At 44.0% G+C, this 17,374-nt stretch overlaps 1 protein-coding gene across 1 annotated transcript in view; it reads right to left on the reverse strand.

The window, feature by feature from the left end:
• Positions 1 to 17,374, reverse strand: part of TUT7 (terminal uridylyl transferase 7) — a 45,574-nt gene that overhangs the window by 16,273 nt on the left and 11,927 nt on the right. Inside the window, exons 5-13 of the mRNA XM_081213526.1 lie at positions 16,560 to 16,737; positions 16,122 to 16,210; positions 15,388 to 15,439; positions 12,730 to 12,799; positions 11,134 to 11,260; positions 6,884 to 7,003; positions 5,452 to 5,586; positions 3,862 to 4,042; positions 382 to 1,532 (exon numbers count right to left, since the gene is read on the reverse strand). Coding sequence (XP_081069652.1) covers positions 382 to 1,532; positions 3,862 to 4,042; positions 5,452 to 5,586; positions 6,884 to 7,003; positions 11,134 to 11,260; positions 12,730 to 12,799; positions 15,388 to 15,439; positions 16,122 to 16,210; positions 16,560 to 16,737 — 2,103 coding nt within the window. The remainder of the gene's footprint in view (positions 1 to 381; positions 1,533 to 3,861; positions 4,043 to 5,451; positions 5,587 to 6,883; positions 7,004 to 11,133; positions 11,261 to 12,729; positions 12,800 to 15,387; positions 15,440 to 16,121; positions 16,211 to 16,559; positions 16,738 to 17,374) is intronic.

A 17,374-nucleotide genomic window follows, 5' to 3' on the forward strand; every position in this document is an offset into this window, starting at 1 on the left:
CTGTACATCAGTAACAGCTTATCATATTATACATGTCTGACTGCAACTTCCAACTGTCATATCATACTGACCGTGTTTAAAGCCTGCCGTGCTATTTGCTCAAACCTGTGAATATTTTGACATGTGGCAGAAACTCAAAATAACAGTCAGCTTGATTATGGATTGTAGAAATTATAATGCATCAATGTAATTTTTTTTCATTAAAAAAACAAATAGAAAACTTGTTCCTCTAGTCCCGATTTATGACTCTGGAATTAAATGACATTTGTGGGACCAAACACACAGCCTCTAATGTGGATTAGTCCTACCTCTACAGATTAACATGCAATGGAATGAAGAAACTGCAGCATAAATAGTATTTTACAATTTAGATGTTATTACCTTGCCTTTTGTGAAAGAGTATTTATTAAACTCATAGAAGAAGTCAGATTTGCCACATTGGTCTATGAGCATGTTGCTTTCCAAAGACGCTTCTTTTTCAACATTATCTTCTTTATCCAAATCTGCCCTTGGAGGGTCATCTGCTTTCTTCCTGAACTCACTGTCTTCATATTTGACAGAAATAAACAATTCTTCCTCTTCCGATAGAGGCTCTTCAACGCCAGATCCAGTGTACGTGTTATCCAGCTCATCTTCAGTATTGATAACATTCCCAAGTTGTCTCTGGTTTATGATACTGTGAACTTCCTCCTCCTCTTCCTCTTCTTCTTCCTCCTCTTCTTCCACTTCCTCCTCCTCCGAATTATCCATTTCAAATACTTGCTCCTGAGTTGCTGGTTCCAGTTTGATCAGGGAATCATCCAGTTCATCAGTTCCTTCTGTGCTCTCTGCATCCATGTCAACCTTATCGTCTAGCCCACCGCCACATTCTGAACCAAACCCGTCAAGAGCAGCTACTGTATTCTGAAAATTCTCCATATCAGAAATGCTGTCAGTTTCAACATCATGCTCACCAGCTGGAACGGCAAGATCTCCACTTTCACTGTCTTCATCCAAACCTTGATTGATACCCAAACGTCCCTGCCATTTTCTATCCCGTTCGGGCCCATCTTCTTCTTCCTCTTCATTTCCACTCTCTGTCTCCTCACAGCTCGGTTTATATTCCTCATTGTCACCCGAAATAAATTCCTCAATTATGCAGTCTGAGTCCTCATGAGAAACACCTAAATGCTCTATATCGTCTGCCAACTGCTCTTCCACAAAGCTTTCAGCACCAAACACCTGAGAAGGATCCAACGCAGGTTCCTGAGGAAAATAAGAACTTTTCATGCTAGCAGTTACACAGCTGTCCATTGGCGATTTCTCTGCCTCGTCATGTGCATTTTGTATGTCAGGGATGCCAGGTTTAAGAGCGCTCTTCTCCGGCTCTGAGAGTGCCAAGGATTCAGCAGGTCTCTTTTGGTTGTTTTTTGTACTTTGTTTATGGGGCAAGGCAAAATACTTGTAAGTTGCCCGTAAGCAGTGAAGAATATATTCATAAACCAGTTGACTATTAAGGGTTCTTGCCACATTCCTCTTCACAGAGTAAGGATCTGGGGGAAACAAGAGTCAAAGTCAACTATATCTTACTGAAGGTGTTGCAGTAGGTCTTAATATTATCATCCCCACCCCCCAAGGTCTAGGTGAATAATAAGATTTCCTCTTGGCACTCAAAAGATCATAAAGGAGGCATCAAATGAGCATCTTTGGGAAACCTCTCTCCATAGCAGACACCCTCTTCACAGATTTATCTATCACATCTGAGGCATGAATAAAACACACTTAAATCTACATAAACAGATGGCTATTAAAAACCCACAGGATTTACTTCAATCATTGAACTTAAAAGAAAGCAATGAAGCTTTTTAGCCAACAGCAAGCTACAGAAAGCAGGAGTGGCTAACCTTTAGCCCTCTAAGATCCCATTGAGAATACAGCGGCTACCAGTCCTGACCACTGGCTACTCTGACTGGGGCTGATAGGAGTTGAGAGTCTCAATATAATAAAACCTGCCCACCAGGTGATATGGGTCATTATGCCAGGACTGTGAAATTCCGCTCAATGCCTCATTGACAATAGGTCAAAACATTTTCATTTAGGTGAGCATGCTTGTTGAGTCCAACTACCCTGGTTTTGGGGGGTGCTACTGTTTCTGTTCAAAGGGACGCGGGTGGCACTGTGTATTAAACCACAGAGCCTAGGACTTGCCGATCAGAAGGTTGGCGGTTCGAATCCCCACGGCGGGGTGAGCTCCCATTGCTCGGTCCCAGCTCTTGCCAACCTAGCAGTTCGAAAGCAAGTCAAAGTGCAAGTAGATAAATAGGTACCACTCCGGCGGGAAGGTAAATGGCGTTTCCGTGCGCTGCTCTGGTTCGCCAGAAGCGGCTTAGTCATGCTGGCCACATGACAGTGAGCTGTATGCTGGCTCCCTCGGCCAGTAAAGCAAGATGAGCGCCACAACCCCAGAGTCGGCCACGTCTGGACCTAATGGTCAGGGGTCCCTTTACCCTTTACCTTACTGTTCATGTAATGTGGTTATTACTTGAGTTTATTCTGTTTTTGATGGTTTTATTGTTTTATACTTGAAACTGTAAGCCACCCTGAGGGTCTCCATAGGGATGGAAAATAAGAAAACTATTTTTATGAAATAGATGTTTATCAGAAATATTTTGCAGCAAATGATTCTCTCTAGGAGCTACTTTACACAGCTGCTTGAGGTGAGGTGAGGTGGGGTGGGGTGTGTGCATAAACCACCTAATCTTTACCTCCGAGTGATGCAGTGATAAAACCCGAATATTCGGGCCATGAAAAGTTAAAGTGTGGCTTATATTCGCAGCCTTATCACATGGCTTCCCCCCCCCCCAGCAGCCCGGGAGCGTGGAACAAAGGCGTGTGTTGAGATTCTTGCATTGTATGCCCCACGGGGAGCCTCAAGGTCCATAAATAGCAACACTCTAGAGGTCCCGGGCCCTAAGAAAGTCAGATTAGCCTCAACCAGAGCCAGGGCCTTTGCAACACTGGCTCCGGTCTGGTGGAATGCTCTGCCTCATGAGACCAGGGCCCTGCGGGATCTGATTTCTTTCCGCAGGGCCTGTAAGACAGAGTTGTTCCGCCTGGCCTTTGGCTTGGAGCCAATTTGATTCCCTCCCCCCCTTTCTTTTTCCTTTCTCCTCCTGTGATGAGGCTGCATTTTAATATTTTAATGTTTCACTATTTTAATGTTGTATTTTAATCTTGTTTTTAAGTTGTATTCATTCAACTTGTTTTTATTATTGCTTGTTAGCCGCCCTGAACCCGGCCTTGGCTGGGGAGGGCGGGGTATAAATAAATAATAATAATAATAATTATTATTATTATTATTATTATTATTATACTAGATGGCTCCAGAGGTCCCTTCCAACTCATGACCAGCAGGTGCACAGAGATGGCTTGCCACAAAGAACCAGTAGTAATGGAGACCAATGTAAAGGCATGCTCAGCTGAACTGTTGTTCCATGCGCCACGGCCAAAACCAAGAGTCCTTAGACAGTCGTAATGAACACAAATAGAGAAAACAACAAAACAAAACTTAGTCTGAGTTTTCTCAGCTGTAGCTAATACTGACAGTAAGACCTGTCTGGAGGTTTTTAAGCAGAGGTTGGATGGCCACCTATCATATATGATTTAGTTGAGATTCCTGCCTTGGAGGGGGCTGGACTAGATGACCCCAGGGTCCCTTCACACTCTACAGTTCTAAGATTGAATGATTTGAGTGGTACCTGCTTAAGAAGAATGTCAAAAGGGGGGGGGGGAGGATAGTCTGCTTTAAATGCCAAACAATACACATTTCTCCAACAGGTAATACAAACTGGACCTTCCTGCAAACGAACTACTTTCAAATACCTTCCACAGCAATCCGCTTTTTAGGCCAGTCCTTCGATTCACGAGACACTTTTTCTTTGAGGCGTATGCTAATGACTAAGTCAGCCAAATTAAACTCCAGGGCGTAGAAACGAAGCAGTTCAACCCAGAGCTGTCCAACTGGGACTAAACATTGATGATCCGAATCAAACACTAAAGGAACCTGCCAATTAAAACAAAGGCTGGATTATCTGATTTGCCTGGCATCTGCGCTCCAAAGCTTAAAAAAAGGCAGTATCACACTTTGGCCTAGATTTGAAGATTTAAGTTCCAGTGCAGTGGACCCTCGGGTTACGTACCTCTCTGGATACGTAATCTTCGGGTTGCGAAAGCGGCAAACCTGGAAGTATTTTTCCGGGTTTCGCCGCTTGCGCGTGCGAGCACTCTGCACGCCACACACATGCACAGAAGCGCTCTATCGTGTTGCGCACATGCGCAAAAGCGGTGACTTTGGTTATGGATTTTCGGGGGTGTGCACGGACCCCTGGAATGAATTAAATTTGTATCCAGAGGGTCCACTGTAGGAGAAAGAGAGCTGTAATCCGGAATTTACCATATATTCCCATGTACTGTATTTGCATTCATCCACTGTCAAGCTGGGACCAAGTAATCCTGCACCCCAAATTAGCCCACCAGGGGAGCGAGCAGGTGGCCTAGGAAGGCCTTCCCACACTGGGGAGTGAAGGGAAAGAAAGCCTTTCTCCTCTTCATCTCTCCTTCCCCGCCACTGTCACCAAGGAAAGGAAGTTTGCATTTAAAAACAGCAGACTTCCTTCTCTGGGAGGCAGCAGAACAGCACGGGGAGATGAGGGGGAGACTTGCTCCCCTTCACCCACCACCAGTGGTAGCAGGAGAGCACAGGGATAGGCAAGCTGTGAGGTGGTGCTTCTTTTGCCTGAGCTGTAAAGCAAAATGGGCGGAGGCAGCTGCCCCTAGACAAGGGCTAATAAATCTGCAGCAGTATAGTGCAACCCCGTACTCAGATCAGCAAGATGTGCCAAAAAATCATGGGATTAGATAATACTGAAGTATTTTAGGGACCCAAAGACAGACAACAGAATTTCTATCTGACATTATTAAAGCTGGAAGTACAGTCATACCTCTTGTTATGTTTGCTTCAGGTTGCGCGTTTTCAGGTTGTGTCCTGCGGCAACCCGGAAGTACCGGAAAGGGTTACTTCCGGGTTTCGCTGCTCGCGCAGACGCGCAAAATGACGTCACGTGCATGTGCACAAGTGGCGAATCGCGACCCGTGCATGTTGCGTTCTGCTCCTGTTGCGAACAGGGCTCCGGAACGGATCCCATTCGCAACCAGAGGTACCACTGCACTTGACTTCAAACATCAGATTATCAGAGCACAAGCTTCATTAGACAGGATCTACAGAATATTTTGACATAATTCTTCAAAATCATCAGACAGTACCTTCAACAGACATATGTATAAAAAAAGTGTTTGAGGCAATATAAAAAACAGCAGAATAGTTTCTTGTTTAATTCTAGATTGCTGCTACTTTTTAAAAATAAAAGTGTGTGAAGGGTTTAAAACTTAAAATTCCAGTCTTAAAATTGATACCTTTCCCCGCTTAGGAGAAGTTTCCTTTGAAGAACCAGGATCCTCAACAGCAGGATTGTGCTCCCAGACCACAATGTCATCTTCAACTTCTTTTAGATTGAAGTTCACTAGTTTGTTCAATGAAAACCCTCCAATCTAGCAACAGGGGAAGAGAAAATGATTAGAAGTCAAATTCCTCTCAGCAAGCTTCCCGTGAGTCTAGGATTATCCCCCCCTGAACAGTCACTGTCCACTAAGACCCCACCAAGCTTCAAAAAAGACTATAATTTTTTCTTCCAGCTCCTCGTCGCTCTGCACATACAATGTTATCTCCTCTGACATTACTTTTGCTAGTCACATGGCTTATAGATGACTTGGATTTTTTGTTATGAGCCAATACTGCTACCTTAATTTTTTGCTTTATGTCTGCCTTTCTTGTGTTTTTTTTTTAAAAAAAAACACCACCCCCCCTCACCTTCCTAAAATTGCACTCGAGGTAGCTTGTCAAGATCATCGATATAAATACAATAAATAATCTAAACATATAAAAACAGGAGCCAAACCAAAACTATTGTTATAGCAGGAGAAGAAGAAGAAGAGTTTGGATTTGATATCCCGCTTTATCACTACCCGAAGGAGTCTCAAAGCGGCCTACATTCTCCTTTCCCTTCCTCCCCCACAACAAACACTTTGTGAGGTGAGTGAGGCTGAGAGACTTCAGAGAAGCGTGACTGGCCCAAGGACAGCCAGCAGCTGAAGGTGGAGGAGCGAGGAAGTGAACCCGGTTCCCCAGATTAGGAGACTACTGCTCTTAACCACTACACCACACTGGCTAAAATCTTGCACAGTGGTAAAATCTTGCACAGGTGAACGGGTCGACTCTTCAGAGACTCTGGACCCAAATAGTTGAGGGTGTTAAAGTTCAACATCAGCACTTTGAACTGTGCTTGGAAGATATGGTCATCATCACAATCCCTGTTAATAACTCCATCACCATATTCTGAACCAGATGAACTTGGGATTTCATCAACTTGAATACTGTGATGTCATCTGCTAACCTCACTGTTCAGACAGACAGACTCCAGGTAATTTATTAATTTAAGTATCAATGCAGGTCCTTGCGGGACCTCACTGTTCACTCTCTTCCACTTAACAATTTGGAAGAGGGTTTTTTAAAAAAATCTTACATCATAACTGCTAGTTATGTTAGTCTTTGATAAAGAAGTTTCTCCAAAACCTTTCGAAACCTCATATAATATCTGCCAGATCAGATGTGAATTGCAAACCATGATTTCGTCAGATTGGGGTGTATTAAAGCTGTGCACATGAGGAAAGCAAGAGGAAACATTTGAGCTTGTGGAACAATAGATGCTGCTACTGTTTGAAATGCATTCTTTCTCTCTTCAATACTTTATATAGAAGTTTAAGAAACCTTTATGCAAGGCACGCTTACCCATGATCCTAAATATACAGGAAGAAAGGGTTCTTTCCTCTGTTGCAGAAAGAAAATGACCATTAAAGCAAAGACATAAGGTGGTAAGCCACCCTCTTCGGGACGATCTGCACAACAGAGCTACAAGGAAGGAAAAGGAAAAGGAAACATTCATTGAGGAGCACTGCGAGCAAGCTTCAGAATCCTATTAGATGTGGCCTGCTGTTAAGGTAATGCTGCTATAGTATGGAGATCACAAGCACCCTGCAGGCTCACATCCTTCTACGGCCCCCACTTTCGATATGTGAATTCCCCCACCCGGCTTTCATGTTTAGAGCAAAGATAGAGAAGGAACTTTCACTCAGATAAAACTGTTTGCAAACCCACTTCTATCCACGGCTAGCCAAGCATCATTGTAGCTATTAACACGCTACCATTATCAGCTCTGAAAATGAACAGAATGGGAGAATTTACGCATCAGAGGAGGGGCAGGGGAAGGTGTGTGAGCTCAAAGAGCACTTCCAATCACCTAACTGTGATTATGATATCAGGAAACATAATGTCTGTACTTCAGTGGATTTCAGTACTGGGTACAGATCTCGGATCCCTGATTTGAGTTTTCATTTTTTTAAAAGGAGGTAGGAAACATGGCTTTGAAAGTTTGGGCAATGGATTTTAGTGGACAAAAATAAGTGTGCCGACTTTGACTCTGCCCACGAATATTTATGATCACACATAGCCAGGATTACAAAAGAAGCTATCTGTTCCAACTATGTCATACCTTATGAATACTTCTGTGCTTGGTTGGATATAGATACATAGGTGGAACAAGTCTTACCTCCAGGGTCTTGTCTGATTTGGGCCAAAAATCTCTTACAATCAGGAGGGGTATCACGTGAAGCACCAAGCTATATATAAAATAGCTAAACTTGAAGGGGCTGCCTCAGGTTTCTACCATTTGCCAATCACTTGCTATGACTACTGTTTCAGAGTTATAGCAAGTTGGAGGCCACACAAATTCTTCAGAAAGAAGTATGTTTCCTAATCCAATACAGTGGTGCCTTGCAAGACGAAATTAATTCGTTCCACAAGTCTCTTCATCTTGCGGTTTTTTCGTCTTGCGATGCACGGTTTCCCATAGGAATGCATTGAAAATCAATTAATGCGTTCCTAGGGAAACCGCCTTCGGACCTAGGGAAACCGCCTTCGGACCAGGCTCTTCTGAAGGCTGGGGGGGGGGATAAGGGCTTTTCTTCCCACCCCCAGCATTTTAAAAAACCCCGGGACAGCGGAGGACTTATCCGCTGTCCGGGCAATCTTAAAATGCTGGCGGGCGGCATTTTAAAATCGCCCCGGACAGCGGAGGACTTCTCCGCTGTCCGGGGCGATTTAAAAGCCCCTGGGAAGGCAGGCAGGGGGGACAAAGACTTTCGCCCCCTGCCCGCCTTCAGAAGGTGTTCCCGCCCCCCGCCCCACTTCGGAACAGCTTTCCGAAGTGGGGCGGCGGGGGCAGGTGTCCCCACCCCCCTCCCCACTTCGGAACAGCTTTCCGAAGTGGGGCGGCGGGGGCAGGTGTCCCCACCCCCCCTCCCCACTTCGGAACAGCTTTCCGAAGTGGGGCGGCGGGGGCAGGTGTCCCCGCCCCCCCTCCCCACTTCGAAACAGCTTTCCGAAGTGGGGCGGCTGGGGCAGGTGTCCCCACCCCCCCTCCCCACTTCGGAACAGCTTTCCGAAGTGGGGCGGCGGGGGCAGGTGTCCCCGCCCCCCCCCACTTCGGAACAGCTTTCCGAAGTGGGGCGGCTGGGACAGGTGTCCCCGCCCCCCTCCCCACTTCGGAACAGCTTTCCGAAGTGGGGCGGCGGGGGCAGGTGTCCCCGCCTCCCCTCCCCACTTCGGAACAGCTTTCCGAAGTGGGGCGGCTGGGGCAGGTGTCCCCACCCCCCCTTCGAACAGCATTTTAAAATCTCCCCGTGTCCCGGGAAGATTTTAAAATGCTGGGGGTCGGGCTGCCGACCCCCAGCATTTTAAAACCTTCCCAGGACACGGGGAGATTTTAAAATGCTGGGGTTCGGCAGCGCTTCGCTCCCGACCCCCAGCATTTTAAAACCTCCCCGGGACACGGGGAGATCTGAAAATGCTGGGGGTCGGCAGCGCTTCGCTCCCGACCCCCAGCATTTTAAAACCTTCCCGGGACACGGGGAGATTTTAAAATGATGGGGTCGGCAGCGCTTCGCTCCCGACCCCCAGCATTTTAAAATCTCCCCGGGACAGGGGGAGATTTTAAAATGCTGGGGGTCGGCAGCTAATGCTTCGCTCCCGACCCCCAGCATTTTAAAACCTTCCCGGGACACGGGGAGATTTTAAAATGCTGGGGGTCGGCAGCGCTTCGCTCCCGACCCCCAGCATTTTAAAATCTCCCCGGGACAGGGGGAGATTTTAAAATGCTGGGGGTCGGCAGCTAACGCTTCGCTCCCGACCCCCAACATTTTAAAACCTTCCCGGGACACGGGGAGATTTTAAAATGCTGGGGTTCGGCAGCGCTTCGCTCCCGACCCCCAGCATTTTAAAACCTTCCTGGGACACGGGGAGATTTTAAAATGCTGGGGGTCGGCAGCGCTTCGCTCCCGACCCCCAGCATTTTAAAATCTCCCCGGGACAGGGGGAGATTTTAAAATGCTGGGGGTCGGCAGCTAACGCTTCGCTCCCGACCCCCAGCATTTTAAAACCTTCCCGGGACACGGGGAGATTTTAAAATGCTGGGGGTCGGCAGCGCTTCGCTCCCGACCCCCAGCATTATAAAATCTCCCCGGGACAGGGGGAGATTTTAAAATGCTGGGGGTCGGCAGCTAACGCTTCGCTCCCGACCCCCAGCATTTTAAAACCTTCCCGGGACACGGGGAGATTTTAAAATGCTGGGGGTCGGCAGCGCTTCGCTCCCGACCCCCAGCATTTTAAAACCTTCCCGGGACACGGGGAGATTTTAAAATGCTGGGGGTCGGCAGCGCTTCGCTCCCGACCCCCAGCATTTTAAAATCTCCCCGGGACAGGGGGAGATTTTAAAATGCTGGGGGTCGGCAGCTAACGCTTCGCTCCCGACCCCCAGCATTTTAAAATCTCCCCGGGACAGAGACTTCTCTGCTGTCCCTTGGAGATTTTAAAATGCTGGGGGTCGGCAGCGAACGCTTCGCTCCCGCCCGCCAGCATTTTAAGATCGCCCGGGGCAGGCGGGGGGGGAAGGCAGGCGGGGGGAGCAAAGACTTTTGCCCCCCGCCGGCCTTCAGAAGAGGTCCTCTTCTGAAGGCCAGCTGTGGGCGAAAGTCTTTGCTCCCGACCGCCAGCATTTCCCTATGGGCTTTCGTCTTGCGATGCAAGCCCATAGGGAAATTCGTCTTGCGAAGCGCCTCCAAAACAGAAAACCCTTTCGTCTTGCGGGTTTTCCGTCTTGCGAGGCATTCGTCTTGCGGGGTACCACTGTATTCAAATGCTACTAAACAGAGTTCAGGTGTTGGAAAATTTAGCTGAGATTGTCTAAAGCTAACTTTCCCCCCATGTTTAAGAAACACATTATTTCAGATAGAGTGGCTGGGGAAACCCAGCCAGATGGGCGGGATATAAGAAATTTATTAATTATTATTATTATTGTTGTTGTTGTTGTTGTTGTAGCTGGCATGCAACATTCAATCATGAATGCAGAAAGGCTCAGCTAGCTCCAAAGCGTTAAGTACATTTGCTTAAATTAATTATATGTACAGAATAAAGTTTTTTAAAAATTAAAAATTAAAGGACAGAGTACACATTGTACACACAACCTTAATCATGGCCAGTGTTAGAAACTGAGATATGAAAGCTAGGAGCTACATGGCACTTTAAACCGAGGTTATGGGCACAACAACGGAATGTCTCGGTGTGCTTTTTAATAACAAGAATACAAAGCTCAAAATGAACAAACTGCAGCTAAAATATTATGTTCATTGTTCACATGGTCCAGGTCCTTTCCCTGCTCCCCCCCCCCCCGCTAATATTCTTAAGAGGGTCTCTTCTCCAGACTTCAGAGAGTAGCTGGAAGTAGAGAGGCAGAAAAAGGTCCTCCTTTCCTTCTACTCTGCAGTTTTAATCTGAAATCTTAGGTGCAGTATTGCGCCCAGAGCTCAGAAACTGCTCATGCTAATGAAATTCCCTGTTGCAAAATGCGCCTAGAACAATGGGATTTTTGAACACTGATCATGGCAAACAATGTAAGTATTTGTGCTTTGCTACAAAGCCAGACTTACCTTGGCCCAGTGTCTAAAGGCAATTACCAGGGACACGAGAGGAGGTTCTAGTTTTCCTAGTTTAGCCAAGTGATTTGTTGTCAGCCAAGCGTTTTCATTCCCAGCACTTACTCTGCAAACAAGGCCACTAAAATGATAAAAGACAGATATGTAAAAACCATATTTTCACTCCCTAGGAAAAGCAAACTAAGGGTAGAATTGAAAATGAGTGGATACCGCAGAAAACAGCATTTCCTTATTTCTCCCAGAAATGTGGCAGAAATAAGCAAGTTATGACATCATGACTACAATGTTGGTGCAACACATGCTCTTCTACTAAATGTTATTCAGGAGGTGAGGAAGTGGAACAGCCGTGAAACTGGTATTTTCAGTGGCAGTCACTGAATGGGTGGTTCTATCTGATGTGTAATAAAGACTTAAATCACAGCCGCCATGATGTTTTTAAATTCACAAATGAGATACCTGCTTGTAGAGTGAGATTTTTCTATTTAGACTTGAATCAGGCGGTTGGATTAACATGCAATAACAGGGGCCGTATATAACAATCACAGTTGACATACTTGGGAATTATTGGATCCTAATTTATGGTTGCTTTATTGTTGTATGAAAGCTCATTTGTATACTATGGTGAATCCTCATTAGCAGGGTTTGAAGAAAGACAGGCTAATGGATTGTCATCCTATCAAGGAAGTAGCTAGAAGAATTTCTGCTTAAATGTCTGTACTGAAGCTATAATAAATATATACATCATGACTGCATAAAACTCACTTGATGTGACGTGGATTACGCTTAATTGCAGTCATTACTTGCATTAGCCTTCTAACAGACAATTATGCTTTGGAATAGCACTTTAATGACTCTTAAAAACTACATTAGCCTACTTTTTAATAGATGATTTACTTACTTCAGTTGGTAAACAAGCACTATGTAAATGTAAACCATTTAATTATGCTATGGCTCTTATTAACGTATTAATAAACTGTAACAGCTTTAAGTAAGTGCTGCTATGTAAATGGTTAGAAAAAATACCAGAGTGTAGTCCTTTCCCCTTTTTAATATTAAAGTTGTGCCAGCTGTTCTTGATATTTCTCATAGCACAAATATGTCTACTGAGAAGTTCTGAGTTCAACGGGGCTTACTACCAGGTAAGCAGGAACAGGACTGAAGCCTTGGGGAGATATCCAACATTAGTCATATTCAGAGTAGTCTCATCAAAGTCAATAGACCTAAGTAACTTAAGTCACGAGCCTACTATGAGCATGACTTAGCTTGATATTATCTTAATAAGACCCTAACCCTAAACTTCTTTACAAGAAACTACAGCTGGGATAAGGCTTTATGCTTGCATCACATGTGGAAATTGCTTCTTTTTGTTTTGTTTCTTTTGCCCTTTGAAGGCAAGGGTGCAGAACTGAAGTGATTCTTTGGGCACTGATGAGAGTGGAAGCAGCAGTCCTTACTGTTAGATTCTAATTTGTTTGCTCACATTACTATGGGAATCAATATATTTGGAATGATTTAATACAGAAGCCAACAGAGATGTGTGGATTTACACTGTTCAATACTATACACACACACAAATTTGCTATCAGAGACCTTTGTTTTTCTTTGCACACCACCACAGGCACTCTAGCATGGAAATCTGCATCAACATCAACAAAAGATTCTAAGAAGGGGAAAAAGAAAGCCACATTAATCATGGTACTGAAGAAAAATAAGTTGTAAAAACTGTCTCACACACAGAAGAGCAGAGGAAAATCTACTCCCTTGCTGGTCTTTTACATTCACATGTATGCAGTTTTCATGTGACAACTACAGCCATCCCTTTGATGCTATAATGTGCTGGTTCCCCTGATAAATACCTCTTCAATACATACAGGGTTCAGCTGTCAGTGGGCAAAACATTTGCCCATGTGAATGGAGCTTCAGATGGTCATCTGAATCCATTCTTAGACTGCAAAAATTAAAGACCAGAAGAAACCCTCTAATGATACTAATAAATAAAACTAGTCAGCAACAACAACAACAACAACTGTTCCGCTTAAGCCACACAAACCCATGGGCCTGATCCTTCACAGCTTGACCAGTGGTTCAGGCCCTTAAAATGAGAGATGGAAATGCATCTGTTCTTTCTTTCTTTGGAGTAAGTAAACAGAAATTGTTGGGCACAGTAGTATCCCTGCCATATTAAATCATACATTTGAAGATTAAGGTACTTATCTAAGTTTCAATTTACACATATATTTTTTCTTCATTCAGCTTCTATTAATTACCAAGGTATTAAAAAGGGCCACCAGCTAGCTGTTTTTATAAGCATAATGGAAACAGGCAAATGAATATCTTTATCCAGACATGAAGCTTGGTCCACATGGTGCTGATTAGGTGGCTGAGCTTGAAAAAACACCCGTAAAGCAAAGGCTCTGGAGTAACTGGAGTAATCATAATAATAATTGTATTAATTATACCCCGCCCATCTGGCTGGATTTCCCCAGGCACTCTGGGAAGCTTACAGCATTATCTAAAAACTTCAAGCATTAAAAACCTCCCAATAAAGGGGTGTCATCTCCTTGACATTTGAAGGGAGAGTGTTCCACAGAGAGGGCACCACTACCGAGAAGGCCCTCTGCCTGGTTCTTTGTAGCTTCACTTCTTGCAGTGAAGGAACCAGCAGAAGACCCTTGGAGTAGGACCTCAATGTCTGGGCTGAGTGATGGGGATGGAGACGCTCCTTCAGGTATACTGGGCCAAGGCCATTTGGGGATTTAAAGGTCAGCTTCAACACTTTGAATTGTGCTTGGAAACTGGGAGCCAACGAAGGTTCTTTAGGACCTTTTTAATGTACTTATTAAAGATGTGGAAGTATGTGATAAGAAGGCAAACCATGTTAAGATAAGGCAAACAGAACCAACAAAATGACTGGTGAGACAAGTCTACAGGCTATGCTTACACTCACAATGAAATGTGTGGCTTAGTAGTATGCAGGTTGTACTTACTGATCAGTTTGTATAACTGACACCTCTGTTGGTGTATAAAAAATCAGGAACGATTGTTTCAGAAAATGATGCACCAACTAGCATTAATTGCCCAGGACTGCCGGTGTTACAAACCTTATTTTAATTATTGGTATTCGTTAGCCAATCTGCTTTATTTGGGGTTCTTAAAAATACAGTGGTGCCTCGCAAGACGAAAATAATCCGTTCTGTGATTCTCTTCGTCTAGCGGTTTTTTCGTCTTGTGAAGCAAGCCCATTGACGGATTAGTGGATTAGCGCTATTAGCGGCTTATCTGCTGATCGGATCAGCTGATAAGAGGCTTAGCGGTTTAGAAAAAGGGGGGGAGGAAAAAACCCCAGCAGGAACTCGCAAGACATTGTCGTCTTGCGAAGCAAGCCCATAGGAAATTCATTTTGCGAAGCACCTCCAAAATGGAAAACTCTTTCGTCTAGCGAGTTTTCCGTCTTGCGAGGCATTCGTCTTGCGGGGCACCACTGTAGTTACACTGGAGTTTTGTCCACCACCTTAATGCAGGTTTTGGAGTGAAGTGGCAATTCCTGATTCTAACCTGTGGAACCAGCAGTCAATATTCCAGATAAATCAAGACAGAGTACAAGGACATAAGAACCTAAGAGCCCACTGTATCAGGCCCATATGGTCCAGAATTCTGTTCTCACAGTGGCCACCCCAAACATCAGATCACTTCCGTTTTCCTTCAATCTTCCCTTATAAACCATCTCTTTTAGCCTTTTCCTCATATCCTGAATGAAGCCTTAACAACAAAGAGTTGATGGGTTGCTGTTGTGTAAGGCCAAGTGCATACTATAGAGGTGTTGCCTCTTTTGCTGCTACCTGATACATGCTAACACCTAGGCCCCATCAGCTCTAAGAACCATCTGGCAATACTTTTCTCCTGTAGCCAAAATTTCTGGGGAGCCGTTATGATCCATATGATTCCTCCATTCTTTTTCTCAAGCTATGGTTTGTTGGGCTTTGGATGAACTGCTTTGAATGAATTATAAATCAACCATTCCAATCCAGACATCTATCTAGTACCATCTTCCACCACTGTGCTAATACTCTCTCCTCTGAGTTGCTGTATGAAAATAGGGCCAATGGCACCAATCATTAGATACAGGCAGTCCTGTCCACTGCCTACCCTCAAGAGAGATTGGTTTGGTGCTACTTTCACAGAAGAGACATTCTCACCCGATGTGGGTGAGGACATGGCTAAGTTGAGATATGAATGAATGGGCCTTACCACTATTCTTCAGGCTCTCTTGTACAAGTAAGAGAACATCTGGTTGGGACATCTATAAAGAACAGCAAAACAAAAACTATAAAATTTTAACATTTACTGACGTTATTATTTATTTTGAAATATTAGTATAGTACTTCATGACATTTAACTTGGGAAAACTAGCTGTCTGGTGGTACTTTAAAAAGAAGAGGTGGCTTTAATGCAATAAAATAAAATAAATTATGATAACCAGACAATAATTCAGGGCATGTATCCACAGCAGTGACCTGTAATCAGAGGAGGAATGACCACTGGGAAATATGCAGAAAGAAGAAACACCATGGTACATCTGTTTCAGCACAACCAGACACCCTCACTTGCCCCAGCTGCAACAAAACATGTCTCTCCCATATCAGTCTCACAACCACAGCATGTGCTGTAACTCTCCAATGGTTTGACTCTTCCACTGTCTCTGGAGACAGATGGATGCCAACCAATAACCATATTAAAAAAGAGAATCTCATTAAAACTTTAGTTCACATCAATAGTTATTTGAAGTTTTGTATATGCATCTTTGCTTTGCTATGCTTTGCTTTTATAAACTGCTTAAATTTCTAACTTTCCCAGAGCTGTAGGCATGCATGTTGATTTTTATAGTACCATTATGGCTGCTATGAACCATGTAAACTTAATTTGGCAGCAAAGCTGCTAGAATCCCCTTTATACAATATTTTCTGAAGAAAATGATTACTTACATTAGCTGGAAACTGGATATCTAGATTTACATCTGAGTTTTTGAAACCAAATCTGCTGCAAGAAGAGCCATACAGTCTTAGAGAACAATCTATAGTGAAAGAAAACGGAAAATTTCAATTTGAAATGCAGAACAGGGGAAAATACTTTCTTCTCCACAAAGAAGTCTTGACCAGAGCAGATCCAGGAACAACAGGGGTTTAAACTCCCCACATCCCTTCCTGGTTAACCTATGTTCTATCAATGTTTAAAGGACATGAATATGAATCTGATTTAGTGATCTTTAAGCACTGCTTATTTTTAGCCATTATGCTGGCTTCTCCTTTAGCAGTTCATCTATTTTACAGCGCCGGGTCTATATTTTGCATCAAGTAACTAAGATACCATGGAAATACAACCTGGATCACCATTTGTTAAAGACAATTATAATAAAATGTTACCTGGCAATTTCTGATGCAATACACTTTCCATGGCAGTTTTAACTCCAAGCCGTTGTTCCAAGTCTTCATTGTTTAAACCAAACTCTTGCACTACTTTCTCAATGGCAACACCAATAGCTTCAATCTGCAAAGGCGTTGGTGGGGGTAGGGCAGTCAGCAGTTGTTGTTCCTGCTTTTCCTTTAGAGATAATATGCAAGAAATATATAATTTTTTCCTCTTAGAATCATTTTAATAATGTAAAAAGTACAGTTTACCTACTTTTATTTCTCCATATTATTATTTTTTTTTGGGGGGGGGGGGAGAACAAATTCTAATGTCCCTGCAAAGAGCATTTCCAAAAGTATGTCCTCTTACTAGCTAAAACATCACAGAAGTGTGCATGCACACGAAAGCTCATACCAAGAACTAACTTAGTTGGTCTTTAAGGTGCTACTGGAAGGAATTTTTTATTTTGACTATGGCAGACCAACACGGCTACCTATCTGTAGATAATATTTACTCACAGAAAGGTATTTCTTGTGCAAGAGAAAACAAATGTAAGAAGACATACTATGTACTCCTATTTGTATCGTGGTAGTAATGTGCATAGCAGTTTGCAGAACAAAAAGGTCCCTAGCTAACCCAAGGAGCTTACAACATAAATTCAACGTTGTTTAGAAAAACGACAGCAAGGGTAACAGGCATCAACTTGGCAAGCCAGATGCCTAGAGAAAAGAAAGGTATTCATGAGATACTAAAAAAAACTGCCAAAAAGAGGCGGGCAAGGCAGGCCATCTTAAGCAGGGGATTTCAAATCCATACCATGGCTTCCTGC

Source organism: Podarcis bocagei (genome assembly GCF_964188305.1).
Source record: "Podarcis bocagei genome assembly, chromosome: 11".
In the NCBI taxonomy this organism is placed as follows: Eukaryota; Metazoa; Chordata; class Lepidosauria; order Squamata; family Lacertidae; genus Podarcis; species Podarcis bocagei.